This window comes from Myotis brandtii, unplaced genomic scaffold, assembly GCF_000412655.1.
Source record: "Myotis brandtii unplaced genomic scaffold, ASM41265v1 scaffold435, whole genome shotgun sequence".
In the NCBI taxonomy this organism is placed as follows: Eukaryota; Metazoa; Chordata; class Mammalia; order Chiroptera; family Vespertilionidae; genus Myotis; species Myotis brandtii.
In genome coordinates, this window is record NW_005366635.1 from 185,672 (window position 1) to 207,761 (window position 22,090).

The following is a 22,090-nucleotide window of genomic DNA, read 5'->3' on the forward strand; positions in this document are numbered from 1 at the left end:
GTGAAAAAGGGAGGATCTCTTAGCCCCCGAGACAGCATGGAGGGGCCTGGAGAGTATCACGCTAAGTGACATAAGCCAGTCGGCGAAAGGCAAGCGTCCCATGATCTCACTCATAGGTGGCATCTAAGTAACAAAATAAACGGATGAACGGAGTGGATCCGGAGACACGGAAACATGGGACAGAGAGCGGGATCTCGGAGGGAAGGCGGGGGAGGGAGGTCATGAACCAAAGACCTTGCGTGCAGCTCTGCATGACCCATGGACACAGACAATAGGGCGGTGAGGGCCTGGGGTGGGGGGAAAAAAGGGAACAAAGGTGATACTTCCAACTCTAAAGAATTATATTTGTTATAAAGAATTACTTAAAAAACTTAAGTGCAAGTTAAGATAAAATGGGAGCTGGGAAGCCCAGGAGTTGGCCGCCACAGGCCTCGCTCTGGGTGTAAGGACCGACGCTGTGACTAGAACACCCCGGGCTGCGTGGGGGGCGCTGTGAGCGGGAGGGGTTCCCTGGAAGACGGATTGAATCTTGGCAGGGGCTGGGGTAGCGGGGACAGACGCAGCGCGGCCTTTTCACCAAGCGGCCCTCGGGAGTCTGGCAGCCGGCGCGGCGTCCCTAGCCAGCGGGACGGGCCCGGCTGGCTGTTACTGAGCGTCGTGGAGAACTAACAGACACCTCCCTCGCCTCACTGGCCCTCCAGCCCGGCCCCCGAACGGCTCCGAGGACCGGTTCATGCCAGCCTCGGACGGAGGCAGCGTCAACCAGACCTTTGGTGGCAAAGGATGGGCGGGGGGCCAATCAAATAGAAATCAGTGTCACAGCCCGGCCGGTGCGGCTCAGTGGCCGGAGTGGTTGAGCCTAGACCTCAGAGCTAGGAGGTCACGGTTTGATTCCCGCACCCTGGCCCAGAATCGAGCTGTGACCTGCTGGTTCAGAGGTTGGTGCGTAACCACTGAGCCACGCCAGCCCGAGGCCCTCCACCCCGGCTTTTTAATTGCTCGGTTATTGGAGCCTTCCGCCCAGGGATTCTTGTTTTTCTCCCTGCAGAAAGGCGTCTCTTTAGTATTCCCTTCCGATGGAGACGCGTTCTATCAAAATTAAAAACGTGGCTCAGCCTGTCACCCTCGCCGCGAATGAAATATGTGCGGCTGCAGCAGGGACTACGATTCCCTATGAAGATAAACTTCTTATCAACTATTTGATTGCCCGGATACCCCGAGGGGCGCTCTGTTCAGAACAGCGGAGATTAAATGCTCGATTTTCCTCCCCCTTTGTGTATCCCTGAGAAGGATGCTGGGGAGCCAGCTCATTATTTTGCAAAGAGGGCTAATAAATTCTAAAAATCTCTCTCTCAAGGCATGGGATCAGCGCGTCTGAAATATTTTAATTCATTGCACCTATTCTTGCTGAAACGGATCGTCTTCCGTTCCGCCAGAGGGAGGCTGTTGAAATGCTCTCCTAACTCTTGTGGGTAGAGGACGTAGGTGTGTATATGCACAGCCCGTGGACACGCACACCCGTGTGGTGAAGGCCTGAGGTGGGTGGGGTGGGAGCTGGGTGGAGGGGGGGACACGGGGGGATATCTGTGATCAACAGTAAAGAGAAATAAATAAAATAGTCTGCCCCCGGCCGGTGTGGCTCAGTGGCTGAGCGTCGACCCGTGAACTAAGAGGTCACGGTTTGATTCCCAGTCAGGGGCACATGCCCGGGTCGCGGGCTCGATCCCCAGTGTGGGGCGTGCAGGAGGCGGCCGAGGGATGGTTCTCTCTCACTGATGTTTCTCTCTCTTTCCATCTCCCTTTCTCTCTAAAAAAACCCGTCATGAATAGGTGATTAGCATTCTGTTATGACAAGTTTTTCTGAGCTTGTCTTACATGTTTCCTGCCTCACGCCTAGTATGACCACCTCTTTCAGGAACCCTGTGCCTCGAACTGGGAGTCGTACGTGGAGACCTCCGTGTGTGCGTCGTAGGCACTCATTTCCTTTCCAATCATCAGCTCCTGGTGTTGTTGATGTTCTTCATTGCTTTCCCCTTCTCTGTTCCATCTATCTCTGCTCTGATCCTTTTTGCTTCCTCCTGCAAACGTTGGAATGCGTTTGTTTTTATTTCTCAGGTTCCTTAGAGTGTAAAGTTAGGTTGTTGATTAGAAACCGCATTTCAACATAAGCATTCGCGGCTCCGCATTTCCTCCGAGCCCTGCGTTCACTGTATTATGGGAGTTTTTGTTGGTGAGGTTTCACTTTTCATGAGCCTCAAGGTACTTCCAAATTCCCCTTGCGATTTCTGTTTTGACCCATGGGTTGTCTAAGAATGTGCTGTTCAGTTTCTACACAATTAAGACATTTTCAGTTTTCCTTCTACTTTTAAAATATATATATTTTTATTGATGTCAGAGAGAAAGGGAGGGGGAGAGAGAGAGAAACATCAATGCGGAGAGAGACTCATGGATCAGCTGCCTCCTGCACGTCCCCCACTGGGGATGGAGCCCGCAACCCGGGCACGTGCCCCGACCGGAATCGAACCGTGACCTCCTGGCTCATAGGTCGAGCTCATGATCACGGAGCCACGCAGGCCGGGCAGTTTTCCTTCTATTTTTTTATTTCTAGTTTTATTCCAATTGTCAAGGTTCCTTCCCCCCAAACTATATCAAGAACAAAAAAAGTGAATGTGGCCATGCTGTCACCTTAACATAAAATCAGGCTTTCTGGTGGAGAATGCTGCCTTTTTTTTTTGACGTGCCTGTGGAGAAATAGAGATTTTTTTTGTGTGTGTGTGTAAATAATGGATGTGTTATTTCTGCGAGTGTGTCCTGAATGAATGCCAAGGTCCTCCGCTGCTGAACACCATTTATTATTCATGCCCACTGCTGCCATGGGGTGCCGTGCCCGCAGTTGCGGAGTCGTGGGGTGCCGACCCAGGGCCAGGCCCGCGGGCTGTGGAGGGCTTGCCTCTCAGCTCCAGGCTGTGAAGGGTCCTTGTCCCCGCACCTCCCACCTTGGAACAGGCTCCTAAATGAAACGCCGTGGTGTCGACAGGAGGCGAGCGGCTCTGCCTCCAACGCTGCAATTTGCTCTCCGCCCCACGAAACGCAACCCCTCCGCGAGGGCTTCTGGCGAACGCGGAGGACAATGGCGCTTTTGCTTCGTGAGGCCAATTTGTGGTGAGTTATTTGAATCTTTCACCGGCGACGCCGGCACCGCGCACAGTGCCCGCTGCACGTGGCTGGGCTGCTGCTCACGTGGTCATCGGGGCACGTAAATACCTGGGTCCATCTGATGGCGCACGTCAGCCAGACTTTACCTTCCCGCCCGATCCACGGCCCTCAGCCGCTTCGGAAGTTCTCACAAAATCTCACAGAGTTTATTTCTTTAATACATTTTTATTGATGTCAGAGAGGAAGGGAGAGAAAGAGAGAGAGAGAGAGAGAGAGAGAGAGAGAGAAACATCAGTGAGGGGAGAGAATCACGGATCGGCTGCCTCCTGCACGCCCCCCACTGGGGATCGAGCCCGCAACCCGGGCCTGTGCCCTGATCTGGAATCGAACCCTGCCCCCCTGCTTCATAGGTCAGTGCTCCACCACTGAGCCACGCCGGCCGGGCCCGATATTTTAAATGATTGGAGCTCCTTGCATGTTAAGCATTTGTTGGCAGAAATCAAGATTTCTTTATTCATGAGCCAGAGAAATTAGCATGCGCCACCATCATTCCCGCTGCGTGAGGGCCTCCCTGTCATTAAATCATTTGCTATTTGCCTCCCCCCCCCCCCCCGCCCCGAGGACAAGCCAGTGTGACATCTCAGAGCTTGTGCACGCGGCTGACGGAACTCTCATAGCTCGTTCATGTTCCCCCCGAGGGACCTGCTCATGGAGGGATGGGCCCTCGATGTTAGCTTATCGTCGGCACCGATGAGTGAAGAGACGCAGGTCGCAAACCACGGAGCCCCCGTTACAGTAACGAAAAGAGGTGTCGCTTAACAGCACGTGGAATTCTGGGAACACCGAGTTGATCCCAAAGCAGGGACGGAGGAGAGATGGAAGAATCAGAGGGGAAATGGCATGACGGACGACAGACGGGAAGACGCCAGCCGTCCCATCACATGTAAACGGGCCAGATGCCGCGAACAGCACGGCGGTGTTTGCGCTCCCGAGGATCGTGAGGTCGGCGCCGTGGAATCCTGCAGAGACGGTGACGGTGCAGATGCGTGCAAGGAACAGGACCTCGCTTTTATCTGGCTCGCCTCTCCTGGCTCGCTGGCCCACATGAGTGTTTAAAATGGGAAAGCTGATGTAAATACGTCCCAATTATCGTCGTATTATTTACTCGTCCTCCAAATAGATTCTGCAATCGCTCAGCTCGAGCGGTTTCTCAAAAGGAAAAGATGTAATTGCTACTTTCAAGTCTCCTCTCTTCCAGATTGGGCTTTTAGCTCCGGCTCCACATGGACTCAGACTGTCCCTCGGGGAGGGAGACGGAAAGCGGGGAGCTGGGGAGTCTGGATGGGGGGCGGGAAGGGGAGGGAAGGGAAGGGAAGGGAAGGGAAGGGAAGGGAAGGGCAGAGAGGACCAGCGTCTGGGAATGTCAGTCGTGGGAGATACCGCTTGGCAATGGGCTTGGTGTCGGAGCCCGATCAGCAAACGCTTTTCCTAAAAATATAGTCCAGCTGGGCCGGGGTTGCTCAGTGGTTGAGCGTCGACCAGGAGGTCACCGGTTCGATTCCCCTCAGGGGCACATGCCCGGGTTGCAGGCTCGATCCCTAGTCGGGGGCGTGCAGGGGGCAGCCGATCCATGATTCTCTCTCCTCATGGATGTTTCTCTCTCTCCCTCTCCCTTCCTCTCTGACATCCATAAACACATATTTAAATAAATAAATAAAGTGGACCAGCATCTTGGAGCTCCCAGGTCGACTTGCCAGGGCGTGGCGTGGTTCTCGTGGCATCGTAACTGCCGGCTTTGTCGCGGAAGGTTCTGGGTGGGACCCTCGACCCTCGTCGTGGGTGTAGAGGAATGGTGTGCGCAGTTAGGGTCCCGCTAGCACTTCCCCAGGGAGTCCCTGCCTTCCAGCGGCACCGGGATGATAACCACAGGCCAGTGCCCATCTGCGGCTGCGCCTTCGGGTACCAGTTCCAGGCCACCTGGACGCAGGACGGTGTGGCTGTGGGAGGGGAGGGAGGAGGAGGGGACGGGAGCGAGGGAGAGGGGGACAGGGAGGAAGCCTAGCCCCGAGATTCTGAACAGCATTCCTTGCTCCAAAGGCTCTAAGACTTGACCTTTTTTCTTTCTTTTTTAAAAGATATATTTTATTGAATTTTTACAGAGAGGAAGGGAGAGGGATAGAGAGCTAGAAACATCGATGAGAGAGAAACATCGATCAGCTGCCTCCTGCACACCCCCCACTGGGTATGTGCCCGCAACCAAGGTACATGCCCTTGACTGGAATCGAACCTGGGACCCTTGAGTCTGCAGGCCGACGCTCTATCCACTGAGCCACACCGTTAGGGCAGACTTGATCTTTTTTGTTTGTTTGCTTGTTTCTAATCCTCCCCCCAGGATCTTTTCCCGTTGGTTTTTTTAGGGAGCGTGGAAGGGAGGGGGAGAGACAGAGAGACACACACGATGTGAGAGACCCCGGATCCAGCCTGCAGCTGAGATGTGTGCCCTTGACCAGGATCGAACCCAGGACCCTTCAGCCTGCAGGCCGGCGCCCTATCCGCTGAGCAAACTGGCCAGGGCTGAGACTTGATCTTCTATCCGTAGCTCATCATGAAAATATCTGTGTGAGCCCCGGCCAGTGTCTCCACGAGGTTAGAGCGTCAGCCCGCACACCAGCGGGTTGCAGGTTGGGTCCCGGACAAGGGCACCTCCCTGAGTCGTGGGTCATTCCCTGCCCCTGGCCCGGTAGCGTGTGGGCAAGGCAGCTCGTCGATGTGTCTCTCTCACATCGGTGTCTCTCTCTCTGTCTCTCTCCTTCCCTCTCTCCTTCTCTCTCTCCCTCTCTCTCTCCTGCCCTTTATGGAGTTTAATTCTAAACTCTTCCATGCTTACACACCCCCCGCCCTGTGAGGAAGTATGGTGCCCCCCTCTCTGTTCTCGGGGCCTCCTCCTGTCTTTGTAAAGGGGACCCCCTTGGAGCCGGCTTGGTGCCTGTCGGGGGACCTGTGTGCTCAGCTCTCCCCCAGGCCCTGGAGTCCTTCACGTGCAGAGCTGTGCCCACTGGGTGGGGAATGGCACTGAGCCAGCACCATGCACCGCACGCAGGCCTGGGCACCCTCCCCGAACCTTCCAGCCTCCCTCCCGCGCCAGGAAGGGAGCGGTCTTTCGAGAAAGCTGTCGGGACTGAGGCCTGGCCTTCCCCGATGGTGCGTGCCCACCCCCGCTCCGGGCCCCTCGTCTGTCCTGCCCCAGGGCCCCCTCAGGACTGGTCTCCGTCCCTCACCGTGCACCCCGCCCTCTGTGCTGAGAATAATTCCTTGGTTGCTTTCAGCATTTCTAGTTCACCCCCGGCTGCTGGTGACAATGAGCGAAAGGGGCCATTGTCCCTTGCCCAGCCTCCCACAGAGCCCGCCTTCAGAGAGGCCGGGGCCTCGCACGCAGACGGGCCCCAGGGAGGCCGAGTCACAAAGGCGGGAGCACAAAGCTGCATCGGGGACACCTGCTCCGGCCGGTGGAAGTAGGTAACGCTGGGAAAACAGCAGGCCAGCGGAAAACACGCTCTGAAGCTCAGAGCCGAAGGCTCAGAGACATGAAGACTGTTCCTTTTTTTTTTTAATACGTTTTTATTGATGTCAGAGAGGAAGAGAGAGGGAGAGAGAGAGGAACATCCGTGATGAGAGGGACTCGTGGGTCGGCTGCCTCCTGCACGCCCCGCACTGGGGATCCAGCCGCCACCGGGAATTGAACAGTGACCTCCCGGTTCACGCGTCGTCGCTCAGCCACCGAGCCACGGGGCCGGGCTGGGCTGTGGCGTGTTTCATGCGTGATGTGACCAGCATGTGCCCGGGAACCCGAGAGACGGAGCTCTGATCTGTGTGCAGGCGGCTGGCCCCGGGTACCACCCCGTCTCTGCAGGGGAGGCGCCTACTCCACTGCCCGGCGAGGCCCTGAGAGCTGAGCGAGGAGGGCACTTAGCCGAGAGGCTGCCGCGGACAAGAGGTCCGCGTGAGGTCGAGGGGCCCCGTGGGACAGGCTCGGGCAGCTGATGGGCAGCCAGCGCTTTCCGGACACCTACCGAGTCGCCCCTGGCTCACCCGCGTGGGCGCGGGGTGACGTCAAGCTAAATGGAGCACAAACGAGGAGACGTGACTTCCGCCTCCTGACTTCGTTTTGCTTTTCAAGGAAGAAGGACCGATTCCTCTTCGGGAGAAGGGCCTTAGGCGGCCCGCGGCTTCCTTTCCACCCTCGATTCCTGCTCCGAGGAAGATCGTTCTGCGGGTGACAGTTTTTGTTTTTTAATAGAAAGTTGTTTTTTATGGTGTGTGGTTTTTTTAAAATATGTTTTTATTGATTTCAGAGAGGAAGGGAGAGAGAGAGAGAGAGAGAAACATCAATGATGAGAGAGAACCGTGGACCGGCTGCCTCCTGCACGCCCCCCACTGGGGATGGAGCCCACAACCCGGGCACGTGCCCTGAGCGGGAATCGAACCCTGACCTCCTGGTTCATAGGTCGACGCTCGACCACGGAGCCACCCGGCCGGGCCCTCATGATTCATTTTTGCTTTTCAAGGAAGAATGACCGATTATTCCTCTTGGAGAGAAGAGCCTTAGGCGGCCCATGGTTTCCTCAAGCCTCGACTCCTGCTTCTCGGAAGATCGTTCCTCGGTTGACGGTTTTTCTCTCCGCGTTATTTTCCTGCCGATAAAGCGCCGGAAACGATCAGCCAGAGTTTCAAATGGATGACAGGCGGGCCTCGCTTGCTTCTAATACGAATCTGTCATGTTGTCACGTTTCTGATGGATAAGATATTAAAAAAAAGTTATCTCATTCTTCCAGGAGCTGGGAGGACTGGAAAGGATAAATCCAGAGACAGGAGTGTGGGACGGACGGACGGATCTCAGGAGGAAGGGGGATGGGGGGGAGGTTCACCGGGAGCTTGTATGTACGTGTGACTAGCCCAGGGACCCAGGCAATAGTGTGGGGAAGGCCTGGGAGGGGCGGGGCGAGGGGAGGGGGTCAAGTGGGGGGGAGGTTCACCGGGAGCTTGTATGTACATGTGACTAGCCCAGGGACCCAGGCAATAGTGTGGCGAAGGCCTGGGAGGGGCGGGGTGAGGGGAGGGGGTCAATGGAGAAAAAAAGGGGGGCATCATAGTACATTTAACAATAAAGATAAATTAAAAAACAAAGCAAAACATTAGGCCCGGCCAGCATGGCTCAGTCGTGAGCATCGACCTATGAACTAAAAGGTCCCGGGTTCGATTCCCGGTCAGAGCACAGGCCCGGGTTTCGGGCTGGATCCCCAGTGTGGGGCGTGCAGGAGGCAGCCGATCCATGACTCTCTCTCATCATGGATGTCTCTCTCTCTTTCTCCCTTCCCCTCTGCAATCAATAAAATATATATATATTTTTTTTTAAAAGCAAAGCAAATTGTTACTTTCCCAAGGTGCCTTGGGATTTGGGGAGCACTGGGATGCCTCGTGGGGCCATAGTTCGGGGCCTGGCGTCTCCCCGTGCAAGCAGCCTTCTGGGGATTAGAGGTGACCAGTGACTGATGTCGTTTGTCAGAAAGACAGGGTGCTGCTCCCCACCTGAGAGGAGCCTGGAGAGAGAGCCCTCTGTTTTACGGCTGCATAGTATTCCGTGGTGTAAATGCACCACAGCTTTTAAGATATATGCATGTATTTTATTGATTTTACAGGGAGGAAGGGAGAGGGATAGAGAGTCAGAAACATCAATGAGAGAGAAACATCGATCAGCTGCCTCCTGCACTGGGGATCAAGCCCACAACCGAGGTACATGCCCTTGACCAGACTCGAACCCGGGACCCTCAGTCACAGGCCGACGCTCTCTGCACTGAGCCACACGGGCCAGGGCGGCGCCCCATGGCTCTTTTATCTGCTCATCTGCTGAGGGGCCCTGGGGCTGGTTCCAGGTCTGAGCTGTTGTAAACCGTGCGGCTACGAACACAGGGGGGACCAAGCCCACAACCGAAGTACATGCCCTTGACCAGACTCGAACCCGGGACCCTCAGTCACAGGCCGACGCTCTCTGCACTGAGCCACACGGGCCAGGGCGGCGCCCCATGGCTCTTTTATCTGCTCATCTGCTGAGGGGCCCTGGGGCTGGTTCCAGGTCTGAGCTGTTGTAAACCGTGCGGCTACGAACACAGGGGTGCACCCCTTCTTTCTGATGGGGTTTTGGGGTTTCTTAGGACATATTCCTGGAAGTGGGCTCCCTGGGTTCCACGTTTAATTTCTCGAGGGAACGCCTTTTGGAGAAGAAAGGGAGGGGTCGGTCAAGGTTGCTCGGCTACCACCTTCCCCGGTCTCCTGCCGCGGAAGCTGTGAACGGAGATTGTGTGGTCATTTCCTCGTTAATTAATTCACTCGCGGGATGGGGTGCACCTTTTATGGGTTGCTTGGTAGACGGAGTCGGTCTGCCTTACATCGACTCCTTCCCCAGTGGTGTCGAGGAAAGAGCGATCTAATTACCTAAACGTTGCAAAACAGATGAAAAAAAACCTTTTTTTTCTGCTGCGACAAAGATTCTTCCCGCTTGCTCCGCGGACGTAAATAATAGATGGGAACAGGGTGAGGACGGTGCTCGCGTGCTTACCCGAGGTTCGTGAGGGTTTCTCGTGCAAAAATCCAATTTTTCTCTCTGCAAATGAGAGAGCCGGGCGCCTAATCCATCGTCCTGGGCCCCTCGCGACTCCGGTGCAACTGCGTTTTTTAATACGTGCGAATTATCTGTAAGAAGCGAACACCATCCTCGGTTTCCCGGGGGACGCGGGAGCCCCAGCTGCTCTATGAGAACCGTCGTGCTGTGTCCCGATGGACAAACCCCCGTGCGTGGCGGGAGACGCTGCGGGCCCTTCAGTCTGGCCTCGAACTGGAGAGGCGTCCACCGGCCCGGAATGCGCGTGGGGGGCAGGTTTCTTCAAACGTGACACAACGCTGTCCAGTAATGGTCTGATTTACGTTGAGTTCGAGTGACCTCTTACAGGATTCCAGGCCAGGAGGAAGGGGGAAACTGAGGCAGGAACGCCAGGACAAGGCCAAACGGTGTGAGTCGTCGGCAGCCGGCCTGCATATAACAGCGCTGTCTCCCCCGGCCAAGGGCACTGGGAGAGCAAAGAGTTAAAGACCAACCACCTTAAGGAGAGAATGCAGGGAGGGAGGGGGGTGATGGAGGGGAGGGGAGGGGAGGGGAGGGCACTTTTACTCCCGAAGCAGAGAAGCCAGCATCCCAGGCTCGGCAAGATGTATAGGTTTGCTTGCTTTGCTTTCTCAACGAAGGTGCACGCTTTAATCACTTTAATAAATTAGCTTTCCACAGTGCAGTGCAGGTCTCTCGTATACATTCATTCATCTGAGAAGACGAGGTTCCAGGTTGGGGAACCTCTCCCACTAGCTCAGGGGGCTGCCCTGTCCGGGAACACCGCCCTGGTGTCGGTGGGAGGCGCTGTAGCAAACCCCTTCCCTTCGCCCTCTGGCCGAGACGCAGGGAGGTGAGCGTGGTCCGAGCAGCTGTGTCAGCCCATCGGGTCCTGAAACCGGACAGGCGAGGGTCCCGCCCAGCCGGTCACTCCGTGAGCCCGCTCAGCAGAGACAGGGTTGAATCCTGTATGAGCGTCGATTCCAGTAATGCCAGCAGCCCGTGTGGTGTGGCTGGTGTGGCTCGGCAGTTAGAGCGTCCGCCTGCGCACCGCAGGGTCTCGGGTCCGACTCCTGGTCCAGGGCACCCAGCTGGGTTGCAGGTTCGATCCCTGGCCCCCAGTCAGGGCGTGTGCAGGGGACATCCGATCGATGGGACTCTCTCACATCAGCGTTTCTCTCTCTCTCCCTCCCTCCCTTCCTTCCACTCTCTGTAAAAATCAACGGAAAAAATATCCTTGGGGAGGATGAACAAACAAACAAACAAAAAAGAAAAGAAATAAAAAATGTGAACGGATATTAGGTGAAAATGCAGGAGCCATGAATGAAATATGGACTTGGGTTAATGAGGTGTCCATACGGGCCCATTAGTGGTAACAAGTGTAAGATACGAATATATGGAAGATGTGAATCATCGAAAAACTGTACCGAGTTCTGCAAGTCTGACACTGCCCTTACATTTAAGATGATTAGGAAAATAAACAACAAGACATGGAAACTACCTTTACAGTTGGTTGAGTTGGGCAATGAAGTGGAGTCAGGTACCCTGGCCCTAGTTACCTCCTCATTTTTCCTCGAGCACTTTCCGCAGTCCTCCTAGAAACAGGAATATTCACGGAGAACCTCATGGGTGCTTCAGAAAGACATATTTATAATTCGTGGACAAGCTATTTGTCCTAACATTCCTAAGCCGTCTGGCAACCTTTCAGAAGGGACGAAAGTTAAAAAACGAGCCGCACGTATGGAAGTAGACCCGTGAGGCACGGCTGTGGGCCCCAGGGGCACCCCTGCTCTCCGTGTAACTTGGGGCGCCGCCTACGCGTTGAGGGTGTTATCTTAACGTGCCGACAGGTGAAGACGGGTCTCCACGCGCCGTGTGCTAAGACGGGCGCTGCGCCCGGGGGAACGTCCTCGCTCGGCCTTCGCTCTGGTGCTCAACATCAGCCCTTACAGCCGTTCCCTTCCCCCCTCGTTGTCGAATCTCCGAGAAAGCCATCCACCTGGCGGCCGACGCGCTTACTGCCAGACACCTGTCGCCGTCGCCCTTGAGGCCTATACTCTTGTTTTGTGTTGTCCTCCTTCATGCCTGATGAGTTTGGCTGTGGATTAGACCATGTGTGTGTGTGTGTGTGTGTGTGAGAGAGAGAGAGAGAGAGGGAGAGAGAGAGGGGTGCATGGTGCCTCAGGTAGCTGGCACCCCCAAGGTTGAGGCCTGTGCCCCCCGGGATCAGAGCAGGTGCCCGACCCTAATTATCTCCTCGATCATAATCGAGTCTGTCACCTGGAATCGGGACTGCGTCCTGGTGTGCAGAGATGGGAGAGGAGCGGGGATGGGAGAGCAGGTCTGCAAGCTGTTACTATAGCGACAGGATGCAGACTCCTCTGTCACAGCCGCAAACAGAAGTGCTTTCAGACCAGGGACAAAGGGAAGGTAAATCAGGACTGTTTCCATAGCAACAGGGAGACCATCTCCCGCTATGGGTAGATGACGCCACCCCCCCCCATTATAATGTTGATATCCGTTCATTATTTTACTTATTTAAGTATAATTTTATTGATTTCAGAGAGAGGAAGGGAGAGGGAGAGAGAGACAGAAACATCAACGATGAGAGAGGATCATCCGCCGGCTGCCTCCTGCACGCCCCCTGCTGGAGATGGAGCCCGCAACCTGGGCATGTGCCCTCCACTGGGATTGGACCCGGGACCCTTCGGTCCGCAGGCCGACGCGCTATCCACTGAGCTTTACAAGCCAGGGCCGGCCCATAACTTTGAGGAGTAGAAATACAGAAACCTCCTGAACTGAGGGCTTGAAGCGTGAGACACAGAAACACAGTCAAACCTCGGTTCTCGGACGTCTCCCATCGCCAGCAGTTAGGTTCTCGGCCAAGTTGCTCGTGGAAAGAAATGTCTCCGTTTTTTCGAACAAAACTTCAGTTCCCGACCTGACACCCCTTCCAGGCTGAGGCATCGCCTGGCACAGCAGAGAGCTGACAAGCAGGACAGCGGTGTGCCTCAGGGGTTCCCAGCGTGGGGCACACGCCCCCGGGGGCGCAGTTTGATGTTTAAGGGGGGCCATTCGAGAATGTGTCATTCACAGTGACTGTTTTGCATTTCTTAGGGCTCTAGGGGCCGCGTAGACAGTCTGTACATATATATATGGTGACGTATTTATGCCTCTCAGTTCTCTGTTATATGTTTGGAACTTTATTGGCTGTTCTTTCATCTCCCTTCACATTATTATGTATTTTTTAACAATTCCTTAGTGAGTCCTTCCTCAGTCCGTCCACTGTCCTTTCGTCCTTTTGCTTTTCTCTCTCATGGACGCCATGTCCTTTGGCAGCTTGTTTAGACCGAGTTCATGGCCTCTGAGGCTTCCTCCGCGTGAACAGGAGCTCACTTTGTGAGTAAGAAGAATTCTGTGTCTCCAGAGGGGGTGTGGGAGGGGCATCAGGATGTTGGAGGTGCTCGGGGGGCGTGGCCCGAACAGGCGGGAAGCACAGGTGTCGCTGATGTAGCCACGGCGTGGCCTGCTGGGGGGAGATGGGAGAGCGGAGGCCCGTCAGGGTGTTCACGCTCAGTGGGCGAGGACCCGTGCCCTCCCTCACGCCCCCGTTTATTCAGCCGCTACCGCCACGCACCTTCCCGCACTTTCCCTCCACTGTAGACGTTGGAGCTGCGACCCCCAAATGTGCAGGTTTGACCAGGCCCCCTTCTTGGGGAGCCCGGGAACCCCAGGGCTTTCCCCCCAGCCTGTAGGCAGCTCCCACATCAGCCCTCCGACCGGGCTTCTTCCTGTTTCCTTTCTCTCGTCTCCCATTCGCTCACATCCGAGTCCGCGGGAAATCCCACTTACCGGATGGAAGCTTCTGGAATCCAGAAGAACCACATTCTGGGGGAAGGGGCGGCTTCCTTTCCATTTTATTTTTTGTTGTGCATCCTCACCCGAGGCTATTCTTTCCATTGATTTTTTAGAGAGAGTGGGAGGGAGGGAGAAGTGGGGGGGGTGGGAGAGAGCGAGAGAGGAACATCGATGTGTGAGAGACGCATCCATCGGTTGCCTCCCGCAAGCACTCCCGACTGGGGATTGTACCTGCAGCCCAGGCAGTGCCTTGGCCGGGACCCTTGGGTGCGAAGGCCGATGTTCTGACCACGGAGCCACCCGGCCGGGCACCTTCTTCATTCGCGGGCGCTGTGTTCCTGGAGCGGAACCCCATATGCTCCTCCCCCTGTCCTCCCTCCCCGGGCCGAGGACAGGAGCGTGTGGGATAGAGCCCCACACTTCTGGCTGGAGGTCCACCAAAGAGAACTTAAAAGATTTTTAAAAAGTGCTGGGTAGGTTGCCGAAAGGACAGTGGTCAAGAAAATGACCCCTAACACATTACTGTAGCCCGAGCCAGTTCGGTCAGGGCTCATGCAGGAGGCGACCAATCAATATTTCTGCCTTTTCCCTCTCTTTCACTCTCTCTAAGAAATTAATGGGAAAAATGTCCTTGGGTGAGGATTAACCAAAAAAGAAAAGAAAAGAAAAGGACCCCATAAAAAATGATTCTATGGTCCAGCTGGTGTGGCTCAATGGTTGAGCGCTGACCTATGAACCAGGAGGTCAGGGCACATGCCCGGGTTGCGGGTTTGATCCCCAGTAGGAGGTGTGCGGGAGGCAGCCGATCCATGATTCTCTCATCGTGGACGTTTCTCTCTCCCTCTCCCTTCCTCTCTGAAATCAAGAAAAAAGTATATGAATTTTTTTAAAAAGAGGAAACCCACTAACGGAACCACCGCCCCTCCTCTCGCTCTGTTGCAGGAATACCAGATCGACATATTTTTTGCGCAGACCTGGACGGACAGCCGCCTCCGCTTCAACAGCACCATGAAGATCCTGACCCTCAACAGCAACATGGTGGGGCTGATCTGGATCCCCGACACCATCTTCCGCAACTCCAAGACGGCCGAGGCCCACTGGATCACCACCCCCAACCAGCTGCTGCGCATCTGGAACGACGGCAAGATCCTCTACACGCTGAGGCGAGACGCCGGGACGGGGCCCTGGCGGTGGGGGACCTGGGTCCCTGACTGAGGGCCCGTAGGGATGGGAACTCTCTCTCTCCGCTCCGTGGGGTCTCTCCTCACGTTATCCACGCCCGAGGGCGCGATGCCTGGGAAGTCCGCCCGCCCGCCCGGGTGCCGCGGGTGTGAAGATAAAGGCCCAGAGCGTGGCTCAGTGGCTGAGCGTCGGCCTAGGAACCAGGAGGTCACGGTTCGATTCCCGGTCAGGGCACATGGTCGGGTTGCGGGCTCGATCCCCAGTGTGGGGCGTGCAGGAGGCAGCCGATCCATGACTCTCTCTCATCATGGATGTTTCTCTCTCCCCCTTCCTTCCTCCCTGAAATCAACAAAAAAATATATTTTAATAAAACGTCATCCTTAAAAAAATAAAAGAAAGGCACGCACGTTGTAGGCCATGAATGAAGCGCGTTCTTCATCAGAATCCGTTTCTGCTGGAAGTGGGCCGTGGAAATGAGCGTTAATCTATTTAACCCGCGGGTCCACTTAGCCGGGAACAGGAAGATGTCTTGGCGCACTAATTAACACATGTAATTAGAGCAAATTAACAAACTCGAGACCACAAGGCGGGGGTGGGGGTGGGGGGGTGAAACAGCCGGAGGGAGTTCCCCGATGCATCCCTCCTGGAAACCTGGCTGCCCGTCACGCGAGCTCCTGGGGGCAGGGCGGGCCTCCCAGAAACCTGGTTTCGGGGGAGAGAAGCCGGCTTCAGAGAAGTCTGGTCGGATGCACGCTGCTACATGCCACAGCCATGCCCGCACCTGAGCCAGCCTTCCTGCTCCCCGGGCATGAGGAGGGGACGGGACCTGCCCTCCCTGAACTCCAGGCCTCACCCTGCTCTCCCAGACTCCCCCTCACACCTTTACTGCACCTGCTGCCTCTCTCTCTCTCTCTCTCTCTTTTTGGTCAGTGCTCACCGAGGATATTTCTCCCAAAGATATTTTCCCATTGTTTTTTAAAGGGAGTGAAAGGGAGGGGGAGAGAGAGAGAGAAACATCGATGTGAGAGAGACACATCGGTTAGTTGCCTCCTGCACCGAAGCTTATGCCCGTGACCGGGAATCAAACTCGTGTCCCCCTGACCAGCTCTCTAACCACCGAGCCAGGGCTCTTTGTTTTATTTCTTTGGTTAAATAGGTTTTTATCGATTCCAGAGCGAGGAAGGGAGAGAGAGAAACGTCAGTGATGAGAGAGAATCATGGATCGGCTGCCTCCTGCATGCCCCCTACTGGGGATCAAGCCTGCAATCCAGGCACGTGCCCTGATCAGAAATTGCACCATGACCTCCTGGTTCATAGGTGGACACCCAACCACTGAGCCACAGGGTCCGGGCAATAAAAACATTTTTTTAAAAAAGCAATGCAAAATGACACTACACCGCCCTCTCCGGTTGGGCTCAGTAGATAGAATGTCGGCCTGCAGACTGAAGGGTCCCGGGTTCGATTCCAGTCAAGGGCACATGCCCGGGTTGCAGGCTCGATCCCCAGTAGGGGGTGTGCAGGAGGCAGCCGATCCATGATTCTCTCTCATCATGGATGTCTCTCTCTCTCTCTCTCCCTTCCTCTCTGAAATCAATAAAAAAATATATATTCTTAAACCGCAATACAAAATGACACACCCCCAGAACAACCCCATGATGCCACTTTGCCACCACCAGGAGCGAGTCACAGGTGCTGCCTGCCCCTCCCCTGCCCTCCGGCCCCGCCCTGTCCCCCCACCACCACACACACTGTGACTTTGCTGGGTTCTGGCTGGCTGACCTTGACAGTGACCTTGGCTCCCCCGCAGGCTCACCATCAATGCCGAGTGCCAGCTGCAGCTGCACCACTTCCCCATGGACGAGCACTCCTGCCCGCTGATCTTCTCCAGCTGTGAGTACCCCCCGGGGCCTGGAGCCCGCGAAGGAACGCCTGCCCCTCTGAGCGGCTGGCGACGGTCACGTGATGCGTTACAGCGTCACCGTGCAGCCAGACAGAGCAGACGACAGTCTGGTTTTGGCCACTGGGGTGTCTTCGCCCCAGACTTCATTCCATTGGACCCCCCGTCGCAAAATAGGTGCTTGGGCGCAGCCGTGTGCAACGTAACCTTTCCTCAGAGTAGGGACGGGTTTGGACGTGGGTGGGCAGCTTTGTTTTGTTTTGTTTTGACCAAACACCCTTATGCCAACGGGCTGTTTTGCATGTTATTTGGAATTACACACAACTATGTCCTCTCTGGCCGCCGCGGCCCGGCCCCTGTGCGTGGTCACCGATCCGGAGGCTGTCCCAGAACCTGGTCCTGTGGGTGTTCTGTGGAGGGTTTCGAGGTAGACACGGCGGACTGAACCCCTGGCCTTCGCACCTGGCTGGCTTGGCCTGTGGACTAAAGGGTCCCGGGTTCGAGTCCCGGTCAGGGCACATGCCCGGGTTATGGGCTCCATCCCCCGTGTGGGGCGTGCAGGAGGCAGCCGATCCATGATTCTCTCTTTGATGTTTCTCTCTCTCTCTCCCCCTCCCTTCCTCTCTGAAATCAATAAAAAAAAAATATTTTAAAAAATTGAAAAGAAAAGGTTTCCTGGTCAAAAAATAGTAATTAAAAAAAAAATCGTTGGCCTTTGGTGGCTGGTTCAACCTCCAGCCCCTCTCTTCTCTCCGGAGGTCACGGGGATGGAACTCAAGTCCCGACCTTCCCCTCACCGGCCTGGTTCCCTTGGCAACCAGCCCCCATCCCTGCTCTCTTTCCCAAAGCTCCTTCCTTCGCATAACAAAAGGCTTTGATGCCGGCCCTGGTCACAACCCAGGGTTTTCAGGGCTCTGCGCCAGAAAAGGGACAAAGGCCAAATATATGGTTTTAATTATATATCATTAGCCTCCGAGCGGGAGCGAGCAGAGCTGGTAATTACCAGAGGGCAGTGTGGCTCCATTGTGCTGGGCCAGGAAGCCCGGGGCGCGTGGGGGTCCGGCGTGGACAGGGATGTGTCTGTCTCGGCTGGTGTCTCTGGTCAGCTGCCTTCTCCTCGGGCCCCGCCTCTCAGATCTGCGCTGGGAGAGAACTGGGGCCGGACCCTGCGAGGGGGCTGTCTCCCGCCCACGGGGAAGGGTCCTACTCAACAATGAAAAGACAAATCTCGCCGGCCGGCGTGGCTCCGTGGTTGAGCGTCCATCCATGAACCAGGAGGTCTCGCCTCCATTCCCGGTCAGGGCACAGGCCCGGGTTGCGGGCTCGATCCCCAGTGTGGGGCGTGCAGGAGGCGGCCGATCCATGATTCTTTCTCATCATGGATGTTTTTCTCTCTCTCCCTCTCCCTTCCTCTCTGAAATCAATAAAAGTATTTTTTTTTAAAAAAAGAAAGTATGCTAGACGCGGAATTTTGTAGTTGTACCGTAAATAATATTTCAGGTTCGACTTCTGGGAACAATTAATTGGAAAACAAAATGTTCTTTGCTCGGGAGCTGGGAGTTCTGTGGGGAGCGGCCAGAGCTGACCTCCTAGCAGTTCTGTCTGTGATTCTCACTCTCCTGGTGAGACACTCGGACATAAATCCCATCTCCCACTGGGCTTCCCCATTCAGCTCTTCATTCCTCTGAAATGCAGCTTTTAGCCCGGCCGGCGTGGCTCCGTGGTTGAGCTTCGACCTATGAACCAGGAGGTCACGGTTTGATTCCCAGTCAGGGCACATTCCCTGGGTTTCAGACTCGATCTCCAGTGTGGAGTGTGCAGGAGGCAGCCGATCCATGATTCTCTCTCATCATGGATGTTTCTATCTCTCTCTTCCTCTCTCTTTCTCTCTGAAATCAATAAAAAAAAATATTAAAACAAACAAACAAACAAAAACCATGCCTGGGTAAAAAGTGTGTTTCTGCTTCTTTTTTAACATGAGGAAGCATCCCTCTAATTCTTTCATTTTATTTCATTTTAATTATTATTATTTTTTATTGATTTCAGAGAGGAAGAGAGAGGGAGAGAGAGAAACATGAATGATGAGAGAGAATCATGGATCGGCTGCCACCTGTACGCCCCACACTGGGGATCGAGCCTGCAGCCTGGGCATGTGCCCTTGACCGGAATCGAACCCAGGACCCTTCAGTCCGCAGGCCGACGCGCTATCCACTGAGCCCAACCAGCTAGGGCCACCCAGGCACGGTTTTGTATCGTGCGTTGGGTCCTTGGAAAATATCGGTTCGCAGACTTACGCTGATCACCCAGATGTTTCCCAGTAACACTGAGACAATGTTGGTTAATATTTTCACCCACCTCACTCGAACAGTATGCCGAGAATTCGGAGATGATTAAGCTCATGAGGGTGACACACGCTTTCTAAAATGTTAATTTCCACCTGAAATAGCAAATGTTAGTCTTGGCCACAGATACACGCTGTCAGTAATTTCCTAGGAGTGACAGACCTCATTCATTTCCGAGAAAATGCCTACCCAACACCCAAGTATGAAAATCACCGTCATTTGCCAGTTATTCGTAAAAACGCTATTTTCCTGAGAAAAGTTTTGCCCTTCAGCACCCTGGATGCAAGGTTGATTGTGGAGGAAGATTTTTAGATTCTTTCTAAATCCTTTCTGGGAGCCGCTCTGTTGTAGGGGACTTTCTCCCCAGCTCTAGGAAATGCTGTTCCCCGAAAATCAAGGTCAGTGGAAATGGGAGAGGGAGTGCGGAGAGAAGGGGGGGTGGGAGCAAAGCCACAGCCGATCCTCAGGGGCCACAGAAGCGGCACGCCCTCGGGGTGCCCGGCTGAGCTCGCAGGTTTGCCTCCAGCTTCTCATCTCGTGACCCCTGCAGGGTTCCCCGAGGTCCAGACGGGAAAACAGTGTGTGATGAACGGCACACTGGCGACCATTTAGAGAATCCGAGCCCTGGTGATCAGTGGTTAGTGTCGGCCCGCGCATCAAAGGGTCGTGGGTTCGAATTCGTTCAAAGGCACGTTACCTGGGTTGCAGGTTCAATCCCCGACCCTTGTTGAGGCGCGTGCAGGAGGCAACCCATCGATGTGTCTCTCACATCAATGCTTTTCTCTCTCTCTCTCCCCCCTCCATCCTTTGCACTCTCTCTAAAAAGCAATGGAGCCCTGGCCTGATAGCTCAGGTGGTTAGAATTATCGTCCCCGATACCCCAAGGTGGTGGGTTCGATCCCTGGTCAAGGCCCATGCAAGGACCAACCGAGGAATGCATAAGTGGGTAGAACAACAGTCACTCTAAAAAATCAATAAAATAAAAAAAGCAATGGAAAAAATATCCTCGGGTAAGGATTCACTAAAAAAAAAGAATGAGGGAAAAAGAAAAGTGCTGCATAAAAAAGTATTTCTTCCACCTCAAACACGTGTCAGGGGTCATGACGTCAATCCCCAGGCGAAGGCTTTTGTCTTTCTCTCTCATTTTTTTTTTTTTTTACATATTTTCATTGGTTTCAGAGAGGAAGGAAGAGAGAGAGAGAAACATCAGTGATGAGAGAGAATCATGGATCGGCTGCCTTCTGCACGCTCCCTACTAGGGATCGAGCCCGCAACCCTGGGCATGTGCCCTGACCGGGGATCGAACCCGTGACCTCCGTTCGGTCGACACTCAACCACCGAGCCACGCCGGCCGGGCAAGAGCTGCCTGGTTTAAAATGCTTCATAATCAAAAATAAAAGTATTTGTTGTCACCGTTAGACCTCCCACTGGGCCTTGTTTTTAACTTTTATTTTTGGGGGTGTGGTTTGTTCAGTTATAATCAGATTTTACTATTTTTCTACCGGGGCCTGTAATTAAAACTTAATGAGGAGAGATATATTTTCTTTAGTTATTTATGTTTGCAAATCATCAAAGTCAATACAAAACAAAAGCCAGGATAAACAATGCAATTATATGCCAGCTCCGGGGCACTGTAATATTATAAACTCGCCTTTGAATCCGAGGAAACAAACATTGGGGATCTGTTCCCATGATTAAAGATATAATAAAACAGCTCTGCCGGCGTGGCTCCGTGGTTGAACGTCATCAGGAGGTCACTGTTTGGTTTCCAGGTCAGGGCACGTGCCCGGGGTTGTGGGCTCGATCCCCAGCGTGGGGCATGCAGGAGGCAGCCGACCCATGATTCTCTCTCATCATTGACGTTTCTCTCTCTCCCTTCCTCTCCCTTCCTTTCTCTCTAAAAAAAAATCAATAAAAAAAACATATTTTAAAAAAATAGGTCTGCAATTCCCCGGTGGTGAATGGAACAGCAATCTCTTTTAGCCGAGGGAAGAAGATGAACGTAAATTCCTTTTGGGAAAGAGGAATCTTACCCTTTGGCTACGATGACATCCTTTCTTATAGTTGGTGGTAAGGATGTTGGTGGGAGCTGAGAACAAGAGTGCGGTGCGAGCACCGTGGACAGTTCACGGTGCATGCTCTCCCAGGCTGGTTGCCTGTGGCTGCCCCAGGCAGGCCATCGGGGCAACTTGTGTCTGCGGGTTCCACTCCCCTTCCGTTTTCTCTGGCCAGCCGGCGTCTTTGTGAGGTAAAGCAAAAGAACCCGAGGGAAATGATCTGTTTTGCACATCTCAGCTCGATAAAGCCCATGACCGTGAATGTGTTATCTCACAGATACGTTCTTCAATCTATTTGTATTGACTTCAGAGAGAGGGAGGGAGGGAGGAGGGAGGGGAGAAAGAGAGAGAGAGGGAGAGAGATAGAAACATCAATGATGAGAGAGAATCATGGGTCGGCTGCCTCCTGCACCCCTCCTACTGGGGATCGAGCCTGCAACCCGGGCGGGTGCCCTGACCGGGAATCGAACCTCCTGGTTCATCGGTCAACGCTCAACCACTGAGCCATACCGGCCGGGACTCATTTCACAAATATAGATATCTTACGGTCTATTTAGAAAGAGCAAACCATGCTACGTATCTCAAGGTATGACGTTGCTTTCTTAAAAGACTGGCACAAAAACGTGTGGTGGGGAAAATGAAGTGTAATAACGGGAAGTCATTGGGATTGGGTGAGAGCAAAGGAATATTCCGGCTCTTTAAAAACACACACACAGCGAAAAGAGTCTCTGTAAACAGCCCTGCAGTGTGAGCCTTTATGGGTTTCAAGCCCACACTGTTCAGCTTTAATTGCCTTAGTTATGTTTTATTAAGCCAATAACGACCTACAATATTGCACAAAATTATATTCAAATATTAACTCGGCTTCAGACTTCTATCTGTGTGCATTTTATAGGAGATGTGTCACTGTTATTGGGCTCCATTCTTATTTTAGGAAAAAAGC

General features: G+C 54.2%; 1 protein-coding gene across 1 annotated transcript in view; it reads left to right on the forward strand.

The window, feature by feature from the left end:
- GABRG3 (gamma-aminobutyric acid (GABA) A receptor, gamma 3) overlaps positions 1-22,090 on the forward strand; it is a 49,311-nt gene that overhangs the window by 12,237 nt on the left and 14,984 nt on the right. Inside the window, 2 exon segments of the mRNA XM_005874385.2 lie at positions 14,612-14,832; positions 16,659-16,741. Of these exon segments, the coding sequence (XP_005874447.1) occupies positions 14,612-14,832; positions 16,659-16,741 (304 nt within the window).